The 17,171-nt window shown below is 40.3% G+C and overlaps 1 protein-coding gene and 1 long non-coding RNA gene across 5 annotated transcripts in view; one reads left to right on the top strand and one right to left on the bottom strand.

Annotated features, from left to right (window-relative positions):
• LOC116670998 (uncharacterized) overlaps window positions 1–4,972 on the bottom strand; it is a 17,136-nt gene extending 12,164 nt beyond the window's left edge. The window contains exon 1 of the long non-coding RNA XR_004327166.1: window positions 4,852–4,972. This is a non-coding gene — a long non-coding RNA (uncharacterized LOC116670998). The remainder of the gene's footprint in view (window positions 1–4,851) is intronic.
• The window catches only part of dock1 (dedicator of cytokinesis 1), a 172,353-nt gene that overhangs the window by 129,725 nt on the left and 25,457 nt on the right, over window positions 1–17,171 (top strand). For 2 of the 4 annotated variants that reach the window (XM_032501812.1, XM_032501814.1), the window contains exons 31-38: window positions 348–448; window positions 9,787–9,845; window positions 10,533–10,705; window positions 11,785–11,870; window positions 12,206–12,362; window positions 13,076–13,116; window positions 13,481–13,571; window positions 15,819–15,938. In XM_032501812.1, the coding sequence (XP_032357703.1) occupies window positions 348–448; window positions 9,787–9,845; window positions 10,533–10,705; window positions 11,785–11,870; window positions 12,206–12,362; window positions 13,076–13,116; window positions 13,481–13,571; window positions 15,819–15,938 (828 nt within the window). The remainder of the gene's footprint in view (window positions 1–347; window positions 449–9,786; window positions 9,846–10,532; window positions 10,706–11,784; window positions 11,871–12,205; window positions 12,363–13,075; window positions 13,117–13,480; window positions 13,572–15,818; window positions 15,939–17,171) is intronic. The other 2 variants (XM_032501816.1, XM_032501813.1) reach the window with 1 other exon arrangement.

The following is a 17,171-nucleotide window of genomic DNA, read 5'->3' as shown; positions in this document are numbered from 1 at the left end:
CCCTTGTGGGATTAATAAAGTATAATAAAACAAAAAATAAAAGTAAAAACTGTGGCTGGAGTAGCACTCCTTATAGCTGCTGTCAATGTCTGATTGAGCGTGTTCTCTAGAGACCAGTGTCCTAAATCACCAACCACTGGGACAAGTACACCCATCGCATCTAAACTTTTTGATTTAATGAAACATAGTGTGAAGTGGTGCTTAATGATATTGTTGTAAAACTGCTTTTTAAATGCAAGTTAAATATACTTTAATTCATTTAACATCAAACTCTCTGTCTGTCTGCAAGTTAAATATACTTTAATTCATTTAACATCAAACTCTCTGTCTGTCTTTATGTGGGTCAGCTGTGGAACAACTACTTTCACCTGGCTGTAGCCTTCCTCACCCAGGAGTCTCTGCAGCTGGAGAACTTCTCAAGTGACAAAAGAGCCAAGATCTTCCAGAAGTGAGTACAAGCGCTCTCTCAGTCCACAGGGCCTCCTCATTGCACATCAACACAGTTCACGGGCTCTCCGCAGCATGAGCAGGCTTTATATAATTCATCACAAGGAGGCTCACAGGGATACCCAACACACCACGGCTCCATTGGAGGCTGCTCTAGTTGTTCGCCCTTCAGAACAAAGCAGCACAGCCTCATAGGTTATGGAGAGCACATCTTGTTCTCAAATCCCTGGTATTAGACAAAGTTGGGAATTCCTTCTGGGAATGTTGGATACAGGTCTTTAGTTCCTCCTCAAAACATCACCTTTCTGCTTCGTTTCCTTGTTATTCTCTTAGCTAATAAAAGGGAGAACATTTGATTACAGTTTTGAAATGGCTGAATCCACAAAGTTTAGACATTTATTGCTTCCAAAAATCTGCTCTAAGACCTAAACCTCCTTTTATCGTCAGAGAGCGATTTTGTTTTCCGTTCATCCACTGCCAGTGTATACAAAAAGCCATGCATCTACTTTAGTATTTCTCATAGAGTCTGGTAATGCAGCCAAATGTGTAAATGCTTTCTGGGCAGACGTGGAGCATGTTGGCTCTCATCTTCATTTGGAGGAGCTTTTGTTGCTAAAGCATTCATCACACTGGCCCCTGCCTGACAGCAAGACTGCTCGTTGGTCAGTGCTTTATTATCGGACCTGATACTGTAAGCTCCCACACAAACAGACAAACACAGCAAACAAGACGTTCCCAGCCACCCCCACGCTGCCTTTCTCGACTTGTCAGCCTTCCCCGAAAGAAACAGCTATTTGATTTGGATGCACAAGAACTGCCTTTCCTGGCGTAAGCACAGAAAAGGGGCTAAACTTTGCCATGCTATTTCCAGACTGTTTATTTAACATTCCCAAATGTGTCATTCAAATACAACCAGGTAGCTTCCAGAGCAACCCGAGAGGATATACAGGGTTTGCCCATTTTTCTTTCACCCACTCTTTCTCTCACCAACTCTCAGTCCATGTGTCTGTCTCCCTCCACCTACAACTCACCTTCTCTCTTCTACCTCTCCGTCTCGGCATCTTGTTTCCCTGTTTGCTGGCGCATGAACTGTCAGTCCTGCCTGCAATACCAATTATTGTGCCTTACTTGGGAGGAGAGAACAGAGGGGTGAAATCCGAGTTGTGTCGAGCGTGGCTCTTTAGCATCAGCTTTTCTCCTGTGGCAAACAGTCCACCAGTGTTGTTTGTGAAGTTCTGGTCCATTACTGGTGTCTGTGTGATCCTCGTTTCCTTCTCACATTCAGATCAGCATACTGTCAACAGGCTAATGCACTGCATGGCCTGGATAGGATGATAAATGCATCTGTGTGTAGCCATGTGTTTTTCTGCGTTTCCAGACCTCAAAAAACAACTTTGATGAAAACAATGAATGAATGAATTATTGCTTTATTTCAAACATTTTAAAATAATTTAAAAAAACAACAACATAGAAACAAACAAAATATTAATTTAACATGTCTGAAAAGAAATGGGAAAAAGGAAAAGCTTATTTGATCCTACCCCCTTTTCCATTTCTATATATTAATAATAATTAATGGGTAAATGTTTACATCATAAAGTATTTATATCATATTTAACACATTCTTTACAAACTCCTGAAATTATATTTCCACACCACAAGGTAAAGACATTTTTCCTATGTATATTTTGACCATAAAAAATAAATAAATAATGTAAGTAAACAAATAAAGACCCTTGATATTATTGAATAATACCATTGCTAATATTACTTTAGAAATGCACATTTCTAAAGTGATAATATCCAGTAGTTCCTTTAAATTGATAACAATATTAATAGACACAAATCAACCACAAAAATAAGGTCAATGTTTTGAAACCTGAGTTTTCCTTTATCCGTTCATGTAGAAGGGCTCTGGCCAAAGATAGTGGAAATACAGCCACATACACACAGGTAGAGAGCTGGATAAATGAGCATGCAGCAATGTCATTGTCATGATATGCGCAAATGAGTGATGAGAAGAGGGAGTGTCATATTGTCAAGTTCTGTGAATATCTCACACTTGCTTTGCTTCAGGCTTTGATCTATCCATCTGTTCGTACAGGCCAATGCTTGTCAATCACTCGTGTGGGCTTTTTCACTCTTGCTCTATCTGCCACCCTGTCTGTATTTTTTTCCATCTCTTGTGTTTCCATCACCTCATGCCACCATTTTACTCCTTCCTTCTCACTCTTGCTCTTTGCCCTCTTACCTAGTGCCGTAGCTGACAGGTACTGTATGTGTTGAAGGTCCTGACAGCCGACAGTCATAGCTGCCTGTCTCGTTGCCTACGCAAGTGTGACAGAAGAGCACCCTGCCTCTGCCTCGGCTCAGATGAGGACATGATGCCTCCTGCACAGTCATCTGCACGCCCATATGTAGAGACTTCCAACAACACACACGCATGCTCTCACGTAGCACATTAAAGTGAGGATTAAGGGCAAAAACAGTCAAAGATGTTATACATAATACTGCAGCTTTACAGTAATTTATGGAGAGGCAGGCATCTTTTTATGCTTTATCATTTTGCCAATACTCTGCTTAAAGATCAATCAACCATGGGCAACACTCTTCCCTTTAACAGCTACATTTGGTAAAGTGTTTTGACCCGGCCGGACTACAAAAAGGTGATGCAGCTTCTTCACTAAGGATTCCTCCAGTGCTCTTCTCCTGTCACTCAAAATACATTAGAGTGCCTTTATACAATATTGACAAATTTGGTTTCAGAATTCCATCAGGGCTCACAGGTGATCTGACATATCACATTGTGTGAAAGAGGCTTTGGATGTATATTAATTAAACGTCAGGAGAGGTGTCATGCGTACACTTCCAATTCTCATCTTTTTACATCTCTGCAATGTCATGCCAAGGTGTTATGCCATCTGTGGGCTAGGAGGAAGAGGCAGAGGTGCCACTACGCTTCCATCATTTACTCAGTGTGATAGTCTGATGTCAGACAGGCCTGATTCTTGGCCTAGGCAAACAATGCTGTCACCTGCAGCACCACCAGCTGGACAGGACATGAGTCTGGAAGTAGCAAAAGTTAGTAATGCCTCTGACACCACATCTAACTTTAAATGACACTCAAAGCGGCGTGGAGGAAGCTCTGGCAAAGCAAGACTAGCTTTTGTACAAGTTTGTGAGGTAGTTTTAACCAAATAAAAACAACCAGTTTTTCACATTACCAAGCGTTATAAGGTGGCACTCTGTGATATTTTAATCTTAATTAATATTTAAACATATTATAGAACAGTAGCAGTTACTGTAGAGAGAGACTTATCCATCAACTTTGCACACAACTTCTATTAGGCTGTCTGATCAGTCACGCAACCTCACAGCCTGGGTAAAGGGCAGAGACTGTGACGGTTCAGCATTGCTTCAAAACAGAACCACAATATTATGGTTCAGTGCAGTAATTCCCCATGGTGAGCCAGCAGTGAAAATAGTATTTGATTACGTCTCAGCATGCAATGGTGTTGCTAAAGCATGCCACACCAGACCAGTGGAAATACCAGGGTACAACAGTCAGAAATGGCTCTCTCAGGACTGTTATCTCCTTTGTGTCTTCTATGTTCTTGATCTTAAAACAATTTCAGGCTTGAACTTACTCTCTTTTCTTATCCATTGTCCAATTGGTTTACAAAGAACAAACTTCATTACTATGGTTTCATGTGATTGTTTTCACAGAACTTATCTCACTTTCTGACTCTCTGTCTACTATTTCCACTCCTGTTAGTCTCTCTATCATTCACACTGTCTGTCTTTCTTTCTCTGTCTTTTCCACTCACTATTTGTCCTTTCTTTGACCTGGGCCTGTGTGACAGGCACGAAGACAGGCTCCAAGCTGCTGTGGAGATTGGTTCATGACCTAGACATGAAAGAGCTGATCAGCTTATAAACCCTAATTTGCAAAAAGCTAGACAAAGTCAGGTTGGGAGCAATCCTTCCAGCTTCTTTTGCAAATCTTGTTTTGTATAAGGGCGATTGACACCCCTCAAAGAACTAGTACCAACAAAGACTGTCTGGTCAATGGGGTTGGGCATTGTTGTGATTTGAACAATTCAGATTCTTCAGATTCAGATTCTTTCTTTGAATTCAAGTTCCAAATCTTCCAATCGATTCAAGATTCCAATTCTTTGAGGGTTGGAGTTGAAATGGGTCACATGGTTATTTCACAGATAAGAGAACATTTTTATTTTTATTCAATGATAATTTATAGTTTAACCAGGTTTTTTTCAGCCACACTTTAGAGCGCCCCTTACCCTTGTATGTTGCAAACTCCATGGCTGCAACACAACAAGCGCCTGGCCACTACACACACCAAAACTTAAAATACATTTTTAAAATGATGATCGGATTCTAAACCAAATTTTTCTAACGATTCCAATAAAGAATGGATTCCATTGGAATCGTAATTTTTGCAGTGATTCCGAGTTGGAACCGGTTCTTGATGCCCAATCCTACTGATCAAACAGTTTGCCTGGTGTCTTCTGTCCTCTGTCTGATGCTTATACACAGAGCAGAAGACAGACCACAGCTGACAGCCGGCATGTGTGTATGTTGCAAACTTGCATAAGTGGAAATACTTTGTAACCATTGTAGAACATCACCAAAAGACAAAACAAACTAACTTACCTTGGCCAGAGGTCTGTTTCATTAAGCAGGTTCAGTGAGAACTCTGACTTAGTTAACCCTGAGATAAGGGAAACTCTGTTTTTTCTGTTTCAGAAAGGGATGTAAATCAAACCTGAGAGAGAGGGGTAACTCCAGCCTGTTACAGAAAGAGTCAGTTACTATGGTAACTGAGTCTCTGAACCTAACCTGGTCAGGAACACGTTTTCGTCAATAAACCTTGAGTTTCTCCCAGTCTCCTTCCTCTGACACGCGGCGCTCTTTCATTTCCTCATTCATTCATTCAGTCTGCATCCGGCTCGTTTTAGCGCAGTTTGTTATCCGCATGAATAAATAAAACAGGGTTGTTTTATTAACTGTTTTAGGCAGACTATAAAATGTTTTTTTCTCAAACATGGCCCGTCCTTTTGTCTATGATCCCGTTGATGAAGAAGCTGTATTACTTCACAGGAAGTTGATCATACATCGGGAGATGATGTTGAGGCCCTGACTAGATTTTTTTTATCTCCAGCAAACTAACCTGTTTGAGCGGTATAATTTTTCTTCACAGACCATCAGATATGTCCATAACCTCATTCACCCTCATATCCACCAGTTTTCACCAGTAATATAATACTTGTGATTAAATATGAAATGAATACATTATATTGGAACTTCCGCATTGACTCGAGCAACAGTTTTCTCCCAAGCCAATTCTCTCTCTTTTGTAGCAGCAGCCATGTTGCTTTTTTTAATGAAATAAAGGTTCAAACTCGCTGTACGTGCACTTGAGTATTTCCAGTTCCAAAGGGGTAAAGTATGCCGGCCAATTGTTTTGTGGTTGTTGCCATGGTGAATCGTAGTACCATGGCTCCATTGATGCTGCCTTTTTATGGTGATACTGTACTCACCTCAGAGTTCAGGGTTAGACTTGGAGTTTGCTAAACTTCCTTCCTGAAACGGGCCTCTGGGCACTGTGAAGCTTTTTTAATGCTCGTGTCATTCAGGCATAGATGAGGAGAAACTCTTTTATTTAGCTCTCCAGAAATACAATAATTGTAAATCTCCTTTAACTTGGTCACTGCACATATGGACTACCATTGGAGCAAAGCAGCTCTCAGAGGCACTATAAAATACATTTTATCTCAGTGATGCTAGAATAAAAGAAAAAATGTCTGCTTCAAAATCAAAAACAAATAACTGTCACTTGGTTTTTGTTTTGTGTTGCATCTCTCTCTTTTACAGTACATCCACTGTGTTCCAGATGATAAAAAGAAGCTGGTAGAGAAGAACCCGGGTTTTTAGATATATTTTGTGTTTTGTTCAATGTTCTTGGTTTGGGGCTCATTCTCTAATTCTTTCTCTCACTTAAACTGAAATCTGAAATGTACTATATTATAATAATACATTAATATTAAAAGCAACAACATTGACTTTGATTCTAGCAGCTGTGGCAGTGGCACAGCTGAAATCGGACAGGCATTCATACATAAAGCATTTTACATTGCATTAGGCAGTTAAAATGCTTATTTATATTACATTCATTTTACAAATAACTCTTTCTTTAAATCAGTTGAGCCCAAGTCATTTAATCTTCCATGCTGTGATTTGGTTCAAAGTTTAATGTATCTTTTTTTTTTTTTTTTTATCTCCGGAGGGCAGTTTGGTTTACAGCCAGCAGTAGACTACATAGACAAGCACACCAAAAAAAAACCTCTACAAAATACATTGATGACGTTTGTGTAAGGCAAGGCAAGGCAGCTTTATTTGTATAGCACATTTCAGAACAGGGCAATTCAAAGTGCTTTACACAAAATCATAAAACAGATAAAACCAAGTACAAACAGTTAAAGTCATAAGCATTAAAAATCAATAAGACACATGAATAGACAGTTAAAAAAAAATAGAAACATTAGGACACATAAAACACAATAATAAAAGTACAGTGCAGCATAAGAAAGAATGAGCATTAATTAAGAAAGCGCATAAAAAAAAAGGTCTTCAGCCTTGATTTAAAAGAACTGAGAGTAGCAGCGGATCTACAGGTTTCTGGGGGTTTATTCCAGATATGAGGAGCATAGAAACTGAAAGCTGCTTCACCCTGTTTAGTTCTGACTCTGGGGACAGAAAGTAGACCTGTCCCAGATGACCTGAGAGGTCTGACCTGTGTACTGAGAGGTACACAGGTCATAGTGTAGTAGCAGATCAGAAATGTATTTTGGACCTAAACCGTTAAGGATTATAAACTAGCAAGAGTACTTGAATAATCATCTTGAGACACAGGCGCAGTGTAAAGACTTCAGAACTGGAGTGATGTGATCCAGTCTTTGGTCTTAGTAAGGACTCGAGCAGCGCGTTCTGAATCAGCTGCAGCTGTCTGATGTTTTTTTAGGGAGACCTGTAAAGACCCCGTTACAGTAGTCAAGTCTACTGAAGATGAAAGCATGGACCAGTTTTTCCAAGTCCTGTGTACACATAGTCCTTAACCCTTGATATGTTCTTTAGGTGGTAGTAGGCTGACTTGTAATTGTCTTAATGTGGCTGTTAAAGTTCAGGTCTGAGTCCATGACTACACCAAGATTTCTGGTTTGTCTGTTGTTTTTAACATTGTTGTTTGAAGCTGAGCGCAGACTTTTAATCGTTCCTCTTTTTTTCCAAAAACAACTACCTCAGTTTTTCTTCATTTAATTTCAGAAAGTTCTGGCACATCAGTCGTTAATTTGTTTGATGCAGTTAGTCAGTTTTTGTATTTGACTATAGTCCCCTGGCGATAAGGTTATGTAAATTTGTGTGTCATCGCACTAACTATGGTAACTTATTTTGTTTTTCTCCATAATCTGAGCCAGTGGAGCATGTAGATGTTAAACAGAAGAGGCCCCAGAATGGAGCCTTGCGGTACTCCGCACGTATATTTTTACGTCAGATGTATAATTACCTATTGACACAAAGTAATCCCTATTCTTTAGGTAGGATTCAAACCAGTTTAGTATAAGCCAGAAAGTCCTACCCAGTTTTCCAATCGGTCTAGTAATATGTCAAGGTCGACGTGTCAAATGCAGCACTGAGATCAAGTATACTAAGATTGAAATTTTGCCACTATCTGTGTTAAGGTGGATGTCATTAAAGACTTTGACAAGAGCCGTTTCAGGGCTGTGGTGTGGTCGGAAACCCGACTGAAAGTATCAAAACTGTTGCTTAGTGACAAGAAATGGTTGAGTTGTTGAAAGACTACTTTTTCAATGATTTTACTTAAAAACGGAAGGTTTGATATGGCCTATAGTTGCTCATTAGTGACTTGTCTAGGTTGTTTTTTTTAAAGTGGCTTGATTACTGCAGTTTTCAGGGCCTGTGGAAAGATACCTGAAAGAAGAGATGGTTCACAATCTGTAGAAGATCAGAAGTCAAACAATTGGAAACATTTTTGAAAAGTCCCGTTGGTAGAATATCAAGGCAACAGGTCGAGGTTTTCAGATGTTGAAAATGTCCTCCAGGTTGTATGGTTGATTGTGTGAAATTCTGTCATATTGGAACTAGTTTTGCTTGAACACTGTGACAACACATATCCTGAAATTGATATGGAGGCACTGACTGTTTGTCTAATCTTTGAATTTTGTCTTTGAAGAAGGAGGCTAAGTCATTGCAGGCCTTGGTAGATAAAGTTCAGATGCTACTGGCACTGGAGGGTTGTTAACCTATAACAGTAGCAAACAAAGCACGTGAATTATTATTGTTCTCGAGATAAATACAGAGAGAAGGACCTTCTTGCATTCCTCAGTTCCAAATTATAAATGCGAAGTCTCTCTTTATAGGTGTTATAATGGACCAGGAGATTTGTTTTTCGCACCTTGTTCAGTTTCCTACACTCTCTTTTTTCTGTTCTCACCAGTAGGACATTTCTCCATGGAGATCTTTTCTTACCAGAGACAACTTTGACCTAGTGGGAGCAATGCATCAATAACATTTGTAATTTTACAGTGAAATTGTCTACAAGCTCACTGACTGATAGCCCAGAGAGGGGGGTGTGGAGGAGAAAAGCGAATAAAGTTTCACTGGTGTTTTCAGTGATATACCGTTTTTGATTATCTTTGTTTGGACACTTTTGGGCACAGAGATAGTGCCGTTAAAGAAAACACAGGAATGATCAGAGAGAGCAACGCCAGTCACCACAACCTTGGAAATGTTCAGATCCTTGGAGACAATCAAGTCCAGAGTGTGCCCCTTATTGTGAGTGGGCTCCGTCACATGCTGAGTCCGGTCCAATAGTTCTCAAAACACAACACAGTTTTGGTCCCCCTGTCCTGGGGGCTGTCAACATGAATGTTAAAATCACCCGCAATGATTACTCAATCAAAGTTAATACAGATTATAGACAGCAGTTCAGTAAAGTCATCAATGAGGTTGCACAATATTTAGGTGGCCTGTAGATATTAGAAACATTGCTTGAGGGGAAGATCTTAATTGAAGAGCCACATATTCAAAAGAAGAAACTTTCCATACATATTGCGTCAGTGGAATGATCATTAAGCAAAATGGCGACTCCACCTCCTTTCTTATTCACTCTATTCTCACTCATAAAACTGAAGTTAGGGGGAGCTGACTCGATGAGAACAGCAGCGCTGTTGTTATGGTCTAACCAGGTTTCAGTTAAAAAGTTCTTGTGTAACATTTTATCCTGTTTTTGTTTTTCAGGTACCAGGACATGAGAAGACAAATTGGGTTTGAAATCAGGGACATGTGGTACAATCTAGGTAATAAACCTCCTTGTGTCCATATTGTTCAGTTTCACTTAGAGGCGAAGAAAATTGTGATTTCTTCCCCCGAATGAATTCACCATCAAAGATTAATCAAATAAACCCTGCAGTAGAACATCGGCAATTGACACATTTTTTTCTCGATTCGTGTTTATGATTATCTTTCTCAGTCATTATAAGTCAACTCAGCAGAGAACAGCAGCTAAATATAGACAATCGTGTGTTAATTAGCTTTGTGTTGTGTGCTGAGGAAGACTCAGCAGTAAATTCTCAAAGGGAGGAAATTGTGGAAGGGGATTGTGGTGTTAGATTTGTGCACCTGTGCCTGCCTTAAAGGCTTCTCATTGTAACCTACACCATATGACCCTTTAATTAGAGCTTTCCACCAGATTAGGTGGACTCATTCACAGGGTTTTTAATGAGCATCTTTTTTTAATTTTTACCTGAAGTTATTTACCGCATGATTGTCATGGAAATTTTGCTGAGAGATTTGATAAACAAGGAAGCCAAATTTTGTGTTTGTTTGGAACAGCTAATTTTAAATCTGTAGCACAGGATTATTCATGCCCCGTTAGGATTAACATGTTGTGCTTGAAACTGACTGAAATGATGAAATGAAAAGTCTACAAATAGTTGTGTGGTATACTATGCATTTATATGTAAATGTACTTTTTCCTCTCGAAGGGCCCCACAAGATCAGATTTATTCCGGAGATGGTGGGTCCTATCCTGGAGATGACACTAGTTCCTGAGATCGAGTTGCGAAAGGCCACCATCCCCATCTTCTTTGACATGATGCAGTGCGAGTTCCACTTCACATGCAGTTTCCAGCGGGTGCGTCCTCTGAAACATGACAAAGTAAAAGGACTGCAACCAAATGACTTTATGAAAAGTAATTGATGTTGGAATCTGGGTAGGAATAAACAGACTAAAAACAAACAAAATATTTGTATAGCCACAAGCTTATTTGTAATTCTATAAATCTCATTTTGTTGTGCTCCAATTATCAACATCCACGGTAAGTGGATCTTAGAGTTATGCCCTGTTACAGTGTAAAATGAAGCCTTTCTGCACAAGGAAATCCGTTTGGCTACAGTTCAGCCACAAGATGTCTCGGGCAGTATTCAGCTTAGTGATGTTTATGTGGGTGCCCACATATTGTACTTGTATGAAATTGTAAAGCAGCTTTACGATGACTACAGCCTTGAAGTCTTGTGTAAAATAGTTGGAGTTTACCAACATCCCTCTCTCAAGGGAGAGGAGCACTGCTAATTAAGTCAATGTATCACTCAGGATCTTGCTCATTGGAGGTCGATGCAACTTTTCATCCTTTCCCTTGAGTGAAATGTGATCAATTTCACATTGGCCTGACCCCTTTTTTATGCTGTATGCCAGTAATATTCCCTTTACTGGGTCTCACTCCTGTGTATGTGTGTTGTATATTCTTGGCTTAACAGAGAGCAGAATTTATATCTTTTCTTACTTGGCTGCACTCTCTCCTTCTTTTCTGTATTTTGGCCTGGCTAACACACGAGCAAATAAAGAAGTCAGCAAAAATGTGTTTGTTTTTAGCACAATAAAACCAGTTTTTTTATACAGCTGCTACATACAAATATCAGAGAAATAAGGTCCCTGCATCACTGTTGGAAGCCACATCAACAACAGAGCAGACATAATGCAGATGTGTCTCATGATGCAGCCTTGTTCTCTGTTCTAACCAAATGTATACAGATAATAATAGGATAAGAGAATAATATACAGAATATACCAGCTCACAATCAGCTGGGCTGTAGGAGAGGGAAAATTAAAGTCAAAGCACAGATCCCCTCAGCTAAGCTTCGATGCAGAGAGAGAGAGTGAAATAGGAAGATGGTGTTAATGAATTGAATGAAAAATTAGCTACACTGATTATTTATGCCTGCTTTGTCTAATTGCAGTTTGAGAACGAGATCATCACCAAGCTGGATCATGAGGTGGAGGGGGGCCGCGGAGACGAGCAGTACAAAGTTCTCTTTCAGAAAATGTAAGTGCTGATTAATAGGCAGGATTACACATGAGCCTCTCACAAGTTAGGTAATTGCAACATGGCACTCCTCAAAATAATCAGTGGACTGATGATCACAGGACTTTCACAGCTTGCCACTGTGATATATGCTTTCAACGCAGTTGGATGCTAATTCTGCTTTAATGGGCCAAATAAAGACTGTTTCCCTCTAATCTTTAGTGGCAAATGTCTGACATTTTTAAACTGTTGAAGAGTCTCTTATATCCGCTTCATATTTGTTTTCCACTCTTCCCATGGCTTTTCTTCCTCCACATCCACAACACCCCCCTCGGCTCCATACAAATAAACACCAGTTTACTGGAGCACTGCAGGAAGCACAAGTACCTGGCTAAGACGGGCGAGAACTTCGTTACTCTGGTGGTTCGTCTACTGGAGAGGTTGCTGGACTACAGGACCATTATGCACGACGAAAACAAAGAAAACCGCATGAGCTGCACTGTCAATGTGCTCGTAAGATTGTTTTCTTTTTCTCAGTTTTTGAATCCAAACAGGCCTGGTCATTATGACCTATGGAATCTACATGAATGATATTTGGGGGAATGTATAAATCAGTCTAACAATAGATGAACAAGTATATTATAAACAACTATAATGATATGCAACTTGTCACACACAAATAACAATTACAACCGCAGTGCGTTGAGATGTTTTCACAGAGCAGCTCATCTGAATCACCTCTTTGTGAAGTGACATTTCATCTTACACTGAAATGTCAGTTTTGTCTCACATGACGACTGGCATTGAAAGGTCTACAGGCCTATGGCCCATATTCAGCATTTATCTAAGCCATGTTCTCTCACTGCTGTATCAGGTTGTGTAAAATTGTAAAAGTTTTATTTTTAGCCAGGGGAGCAGTGTGACTCACTGCGTTCCCCTGTGATTCTGATGTCAGCCAACTTACTTTCCTTACGTCTTCCTGCTGCAAGCCAGGAGGTTGTTATTCATCCATATTTTAGAAAATTGAGTCGTCACACTGCCAAAATAAAAATATTGTTCTTTTAAAATGATTAAAAAATGATCTACTGTTGAGTGATTTCTAGACTTATGCAACGTAAGCATGCTACACTGCACCTTTTGTAAACAGTACGATGACATTGTTTTCAATGGAAGACTATGAACCCTTTTGAATCCATTTTAATGGTCTGTCTCTTTTCTTCCTGTAGAACTTTTACAAGGAGATAGACAGAGAGGAGATGTACATCAGGTAAGTCATATGAAGCCTTGTGTCTGTTAAGCATGTTGATTTCTGGACATTCAAACCTTTTAAGGCATTTTACACACACTACTATCGTACTTCACAATACAGTGCATTAGAAGACCTTGCTAAGTAAATTGCTTCACATTCTTCCCAGCCACATGTCCACATGGATCCAGAATTAAAATATTTGATTTTGTTAAAATAGGTTTTCATTTCCACAATCTCACCAGTCAGAGTGTTCTGTCTGTCAAGCTTTATTTGATGTAAAAGAGGCGGTCCAAACACATTGGTCTGGCAGAGTTAACTTCTCTGTTGTTAATAAGTGAAAGGTCCAGCCAAGCATGTTTAATCATTGTTTTTTTCCTGCCAGGTACCTGTACAAGCTGTGTGACCTCCACAAAGAATGTGACAACTACACCGAGGCTGCCTACACTCTGCTGCTGCACGCCAAACTGCTCAAGGTGCAAAGACACAATATCAACAGCAAATAAATTCTTGCTAAGCATACTCGCTCTCATGAATACTTCAAACCAAACCTAAATACTCTGTTCAGCCATTGTCAGGGAGATGGCATTTAACCTCAGGCATTAAACAAGTGTATATCTGTGAATTTGAATGTGTATAGGATTTCGAGAGATAAGGCCACATCCCTTTAATCCCACCATGGCATGAGATGGCTGCTAACCGGGCAGAATTGCTGAGCAGCATCTTTTTCACCTTGCATTGTCAATGCAAATCACAGCTAGTATCTGATCTTTTCTGGAGAAAAAAAAACTAAGGCACAGTTTAAAGTAGAGGATAAAGCAGCAGCAGCCACCTGAGGTGCTTCAAGATAAAGGTGTACTTTTACTGTCCTCTTTGTCAGCTGGAAGCGAAGCATCCTCTATCATAAATCACACAGTTCCGAGCAAGGCGCCTCTGGTTTAAGGTGGAAACGGCAGCAACTTTGTACCACACTTTTAGTGCAATATCTTAAATTCGCCACCTAAATATTGTTAAGCTCTCATGAAGCATTTCTTTCACAAGATTACAATATCACCCCTTTCTGTTAATTTCTTAATTTTGAGGTGTAAAGGTCCTGATTGTTTTTATCTTTGACAAGAATAAATCACATCCCGACACAGAGCTTCTCACACAAAGTGCTGCAGTGTCTATTCCCAGTTGGGGGTTTGGTATACCCTGAATTTGGAGTTCTTCTCTGCCTTTTATCCAAAATGGTTGCATCCAACATCTCATCTGTATTTGCATAAATAGCTGGCTGCATCAGCCTTTGTACAGGTCCCGACAGTGGAGAGCAGGCTGTGACTGAATCACATTTTCCTCGTTGAGCAGTCACAGCATTTGCAAGAGTTGTTTATGCTATTATTATTTTAATTCTGCTCATCTCTCAGCAGCTGTGACATTCTTGATCGTACCTTCAGAGAGGGACTCTCTATTGTTTTTTGGAAATTGGTTAATTCTGTTTCACCAGAGTCTGGATAAATCCTTTCAGTCCTGTGTAATCTTTGAAGTCACTGTTTTCCCTTTTGTATTCACACACAGGCACAAAGGTAAACAAGGTTGAATGAGGTTTAAAAGATGGATCCATAATTCATCACCAGCATTTATAGAGTAAAAAGCGTCCCGTTTAGTAATAATTTGTCCTCTACTAGAGTACTTGCAGTAGTATAGTAATGGTCCTTTGAGTATTGTCAGAGATGTGTCAGCACTTCAGTTCTGTCGATGCAGGGTCACCAGCCATCCATGAATAAACAGAGATCTTTGTTACACTGTAAATGTTGCAGTTCAGCTGTAAAGGAATCAATAACCTGATCCAAAGCCTCCGAGCATCTCTCCTCATGCCACAGCAACAATGTGCAGAGCAATTACTTTTTCACCCATCTCCAGCACAGGGTATGCAAATTCCTTGGCTTTGCTATTCAAATGTAGCCCTTATTTCACAAAACTTGGTCAGATTTTCACAGAGATCTTAACTCTTCAGGTTATTAACAACCCTACAAAACCCCTATTAAAATGGGCTGGTAATGAATTAGTCCAGGCAGCGTGCATAGAATTGTGCTACCTTGACACAGAGGCCAATCAGATTGTCCATCTCCCTGTTAGCCAAGCTGCTCTAGCATGTCAGAAACCTCATTATTCTTCATGCTGGGTGAATAAAAGCCATGATGGAGTACACGGTCAGCAAAAATACATACCCCTGCAGTCTTGTTTTGTCTTGTTTTGCATCACTCTCCCTTGCCTGCCACACTTTACAAAATCAAGTAGAATTTATAATGAATAAGATTACACTGCTGCATGACTCAATTGTATCTGATGTTTTTTGTGAACACGAGCATAAGTGATGCTTCTTTCTGCTCCCATAGCTCCACGTCACTGGACTGGCTTCCAGCGGGGCTAGCCTGCCACATTACTGTTTTGGGTTGTGGGGATACTTGTGCTAAAATCAATAACAGCAAAATATTAGCCACAGAAAGCCATGTATTGCACTGATGCCCTCTCTGAGCCATTCAATATGTATTGACGCATGTTTCATTGCCCATGTCTCAAGTTCCCATCTTGCCCTGCCAGAGTGCAGGGCAGCTTTAAAAGAGAATTACAGATCAATCTCACCCATTTGCATTGGCTATAACTCAGTGATTGATTTCTTGTCACCTGTTCCCATATTGTATTGCATAGTGTTGACCCCAGTGCTTATATGTCCTCTGTAGTGGTCAGACGAGCAATGTGCAGCCCACCTGACTCAGAGAGACGGCTACCAGGCCTCCACTCAAGGACAGCTTAAGGACCAGCTCTACCAGCAGATTATCAATTACTTCGACAAGGGCAAGGTAAGAGGCACACACATTCTGGCACGCACATGCAGACGAGTGGTCATAATCATGATAAATCCTGGCTCTGAGGATGCTATTTTTAGATGCTGTCATCTCTGTTAAATACCTCTTCTGGCAAGGAATCAATGGACGTTTCATATTCCTTTTCTACAGAACTGGGATTGTAAATAATTGTCTTCTTTTTGCTGGGTGCGTATCAGACCACACAAGCATTAATGTGGCTCTTTTGTGATGTCCCCTACATTTCATAAAACCTTTTTCCTGCTTTTCTCGTCTGCTTTCTCTTTTTGCATTCATATCACTTCAGTGAGGTACTTTAACACCATCTCTGTATGACACCACCCTGTTGTGACATGTAAAGCAGGTCATTAATATGTAGCTCCGAATAAGGAAATGTTCTACTCGTGTTGGACCCGGCTGGCCTGTGCAATTCTCTTCATATTTTGTTCCAGAGAACAAAAAGGTTTTTCAGCCTGGAATGAGTCTACAGGACTACAGCCAGAGCTTCTCAGAGATGATGTCCCGAGGCTGTGCATGTGTCATCAGTGTTGGGGTGCAGCCGCCACTCTCGGTTTTCTAGCCAACTGTCACTCGTCTCAGGGAGAAGACTAATTGAAAAAACGTTCAACAAACACACCACAGTGTTCAGGAAGTGTTACAGTGGCTAAACGAATACATCAACACTCCAGAGAGGGTGGTATCAACTGATGACTGTCACTAATAGTGTCATCGGAGTCATCCAGAAAGCAGTCCCGGATTGTGTTGCCACCACCACTCTCACTGATGGCTGGCGGATCTAAGTAGCACCCTGGGCCTGGTCCACCTCCAGCCTGGCCCAGATCAGTTCAGCCCAATCTAGTCTGTTAGAAATCCACTTAGAAGCCTTTCAACATGTTCAAGTGGCTCCCATCTATCTGTGACACCACTCCACTGCAGTGGATGAGACTCGAGGGGAAATGCATGATAAATGTGCTTCTCCCAAAGAGGATTGCCTCTGAGTTTTAGTGTTTTTGATCAGAGAAAAAAAAGTAAAGAATATTGACATAATAAAATTCACATGTATCTTTTTTCAAACACATACACACATTACATTGAATAACATTGCCTGGGAGAGATAATTAGTTTTATTCAGTTGACTTAAGAAGGAATGGTTTATCTCAGCTTAAATCTTAATAAATAGTTAATTTACTAACTGTGTGTGTGTGTGTGTGTGTGTGTGTGTGTGTGTGT

The sequence above is a fragment of the Etheostoma spectabile genome, chromosome 21 (assembly GCF_008692095.1).
Source record: "Etheostoma spectabile isolate EspeVRDwgs_2016 chromosome 21, UIUC_Espe_1.0, whole genome shotgun sequence".
In the NCBI taxonomy this organism is placed as follows: Eukaryota; Metazoa; Chordata; class Actinopteri; order Perciformes; family Percidae; genus Etheostoma; species Etheostoma spectabile.
The sequence above is the reverse complement of the archived record's forward strand: the minus strand, read 5'-3'. Positions and strand labels throughout refer to the sequence as shown.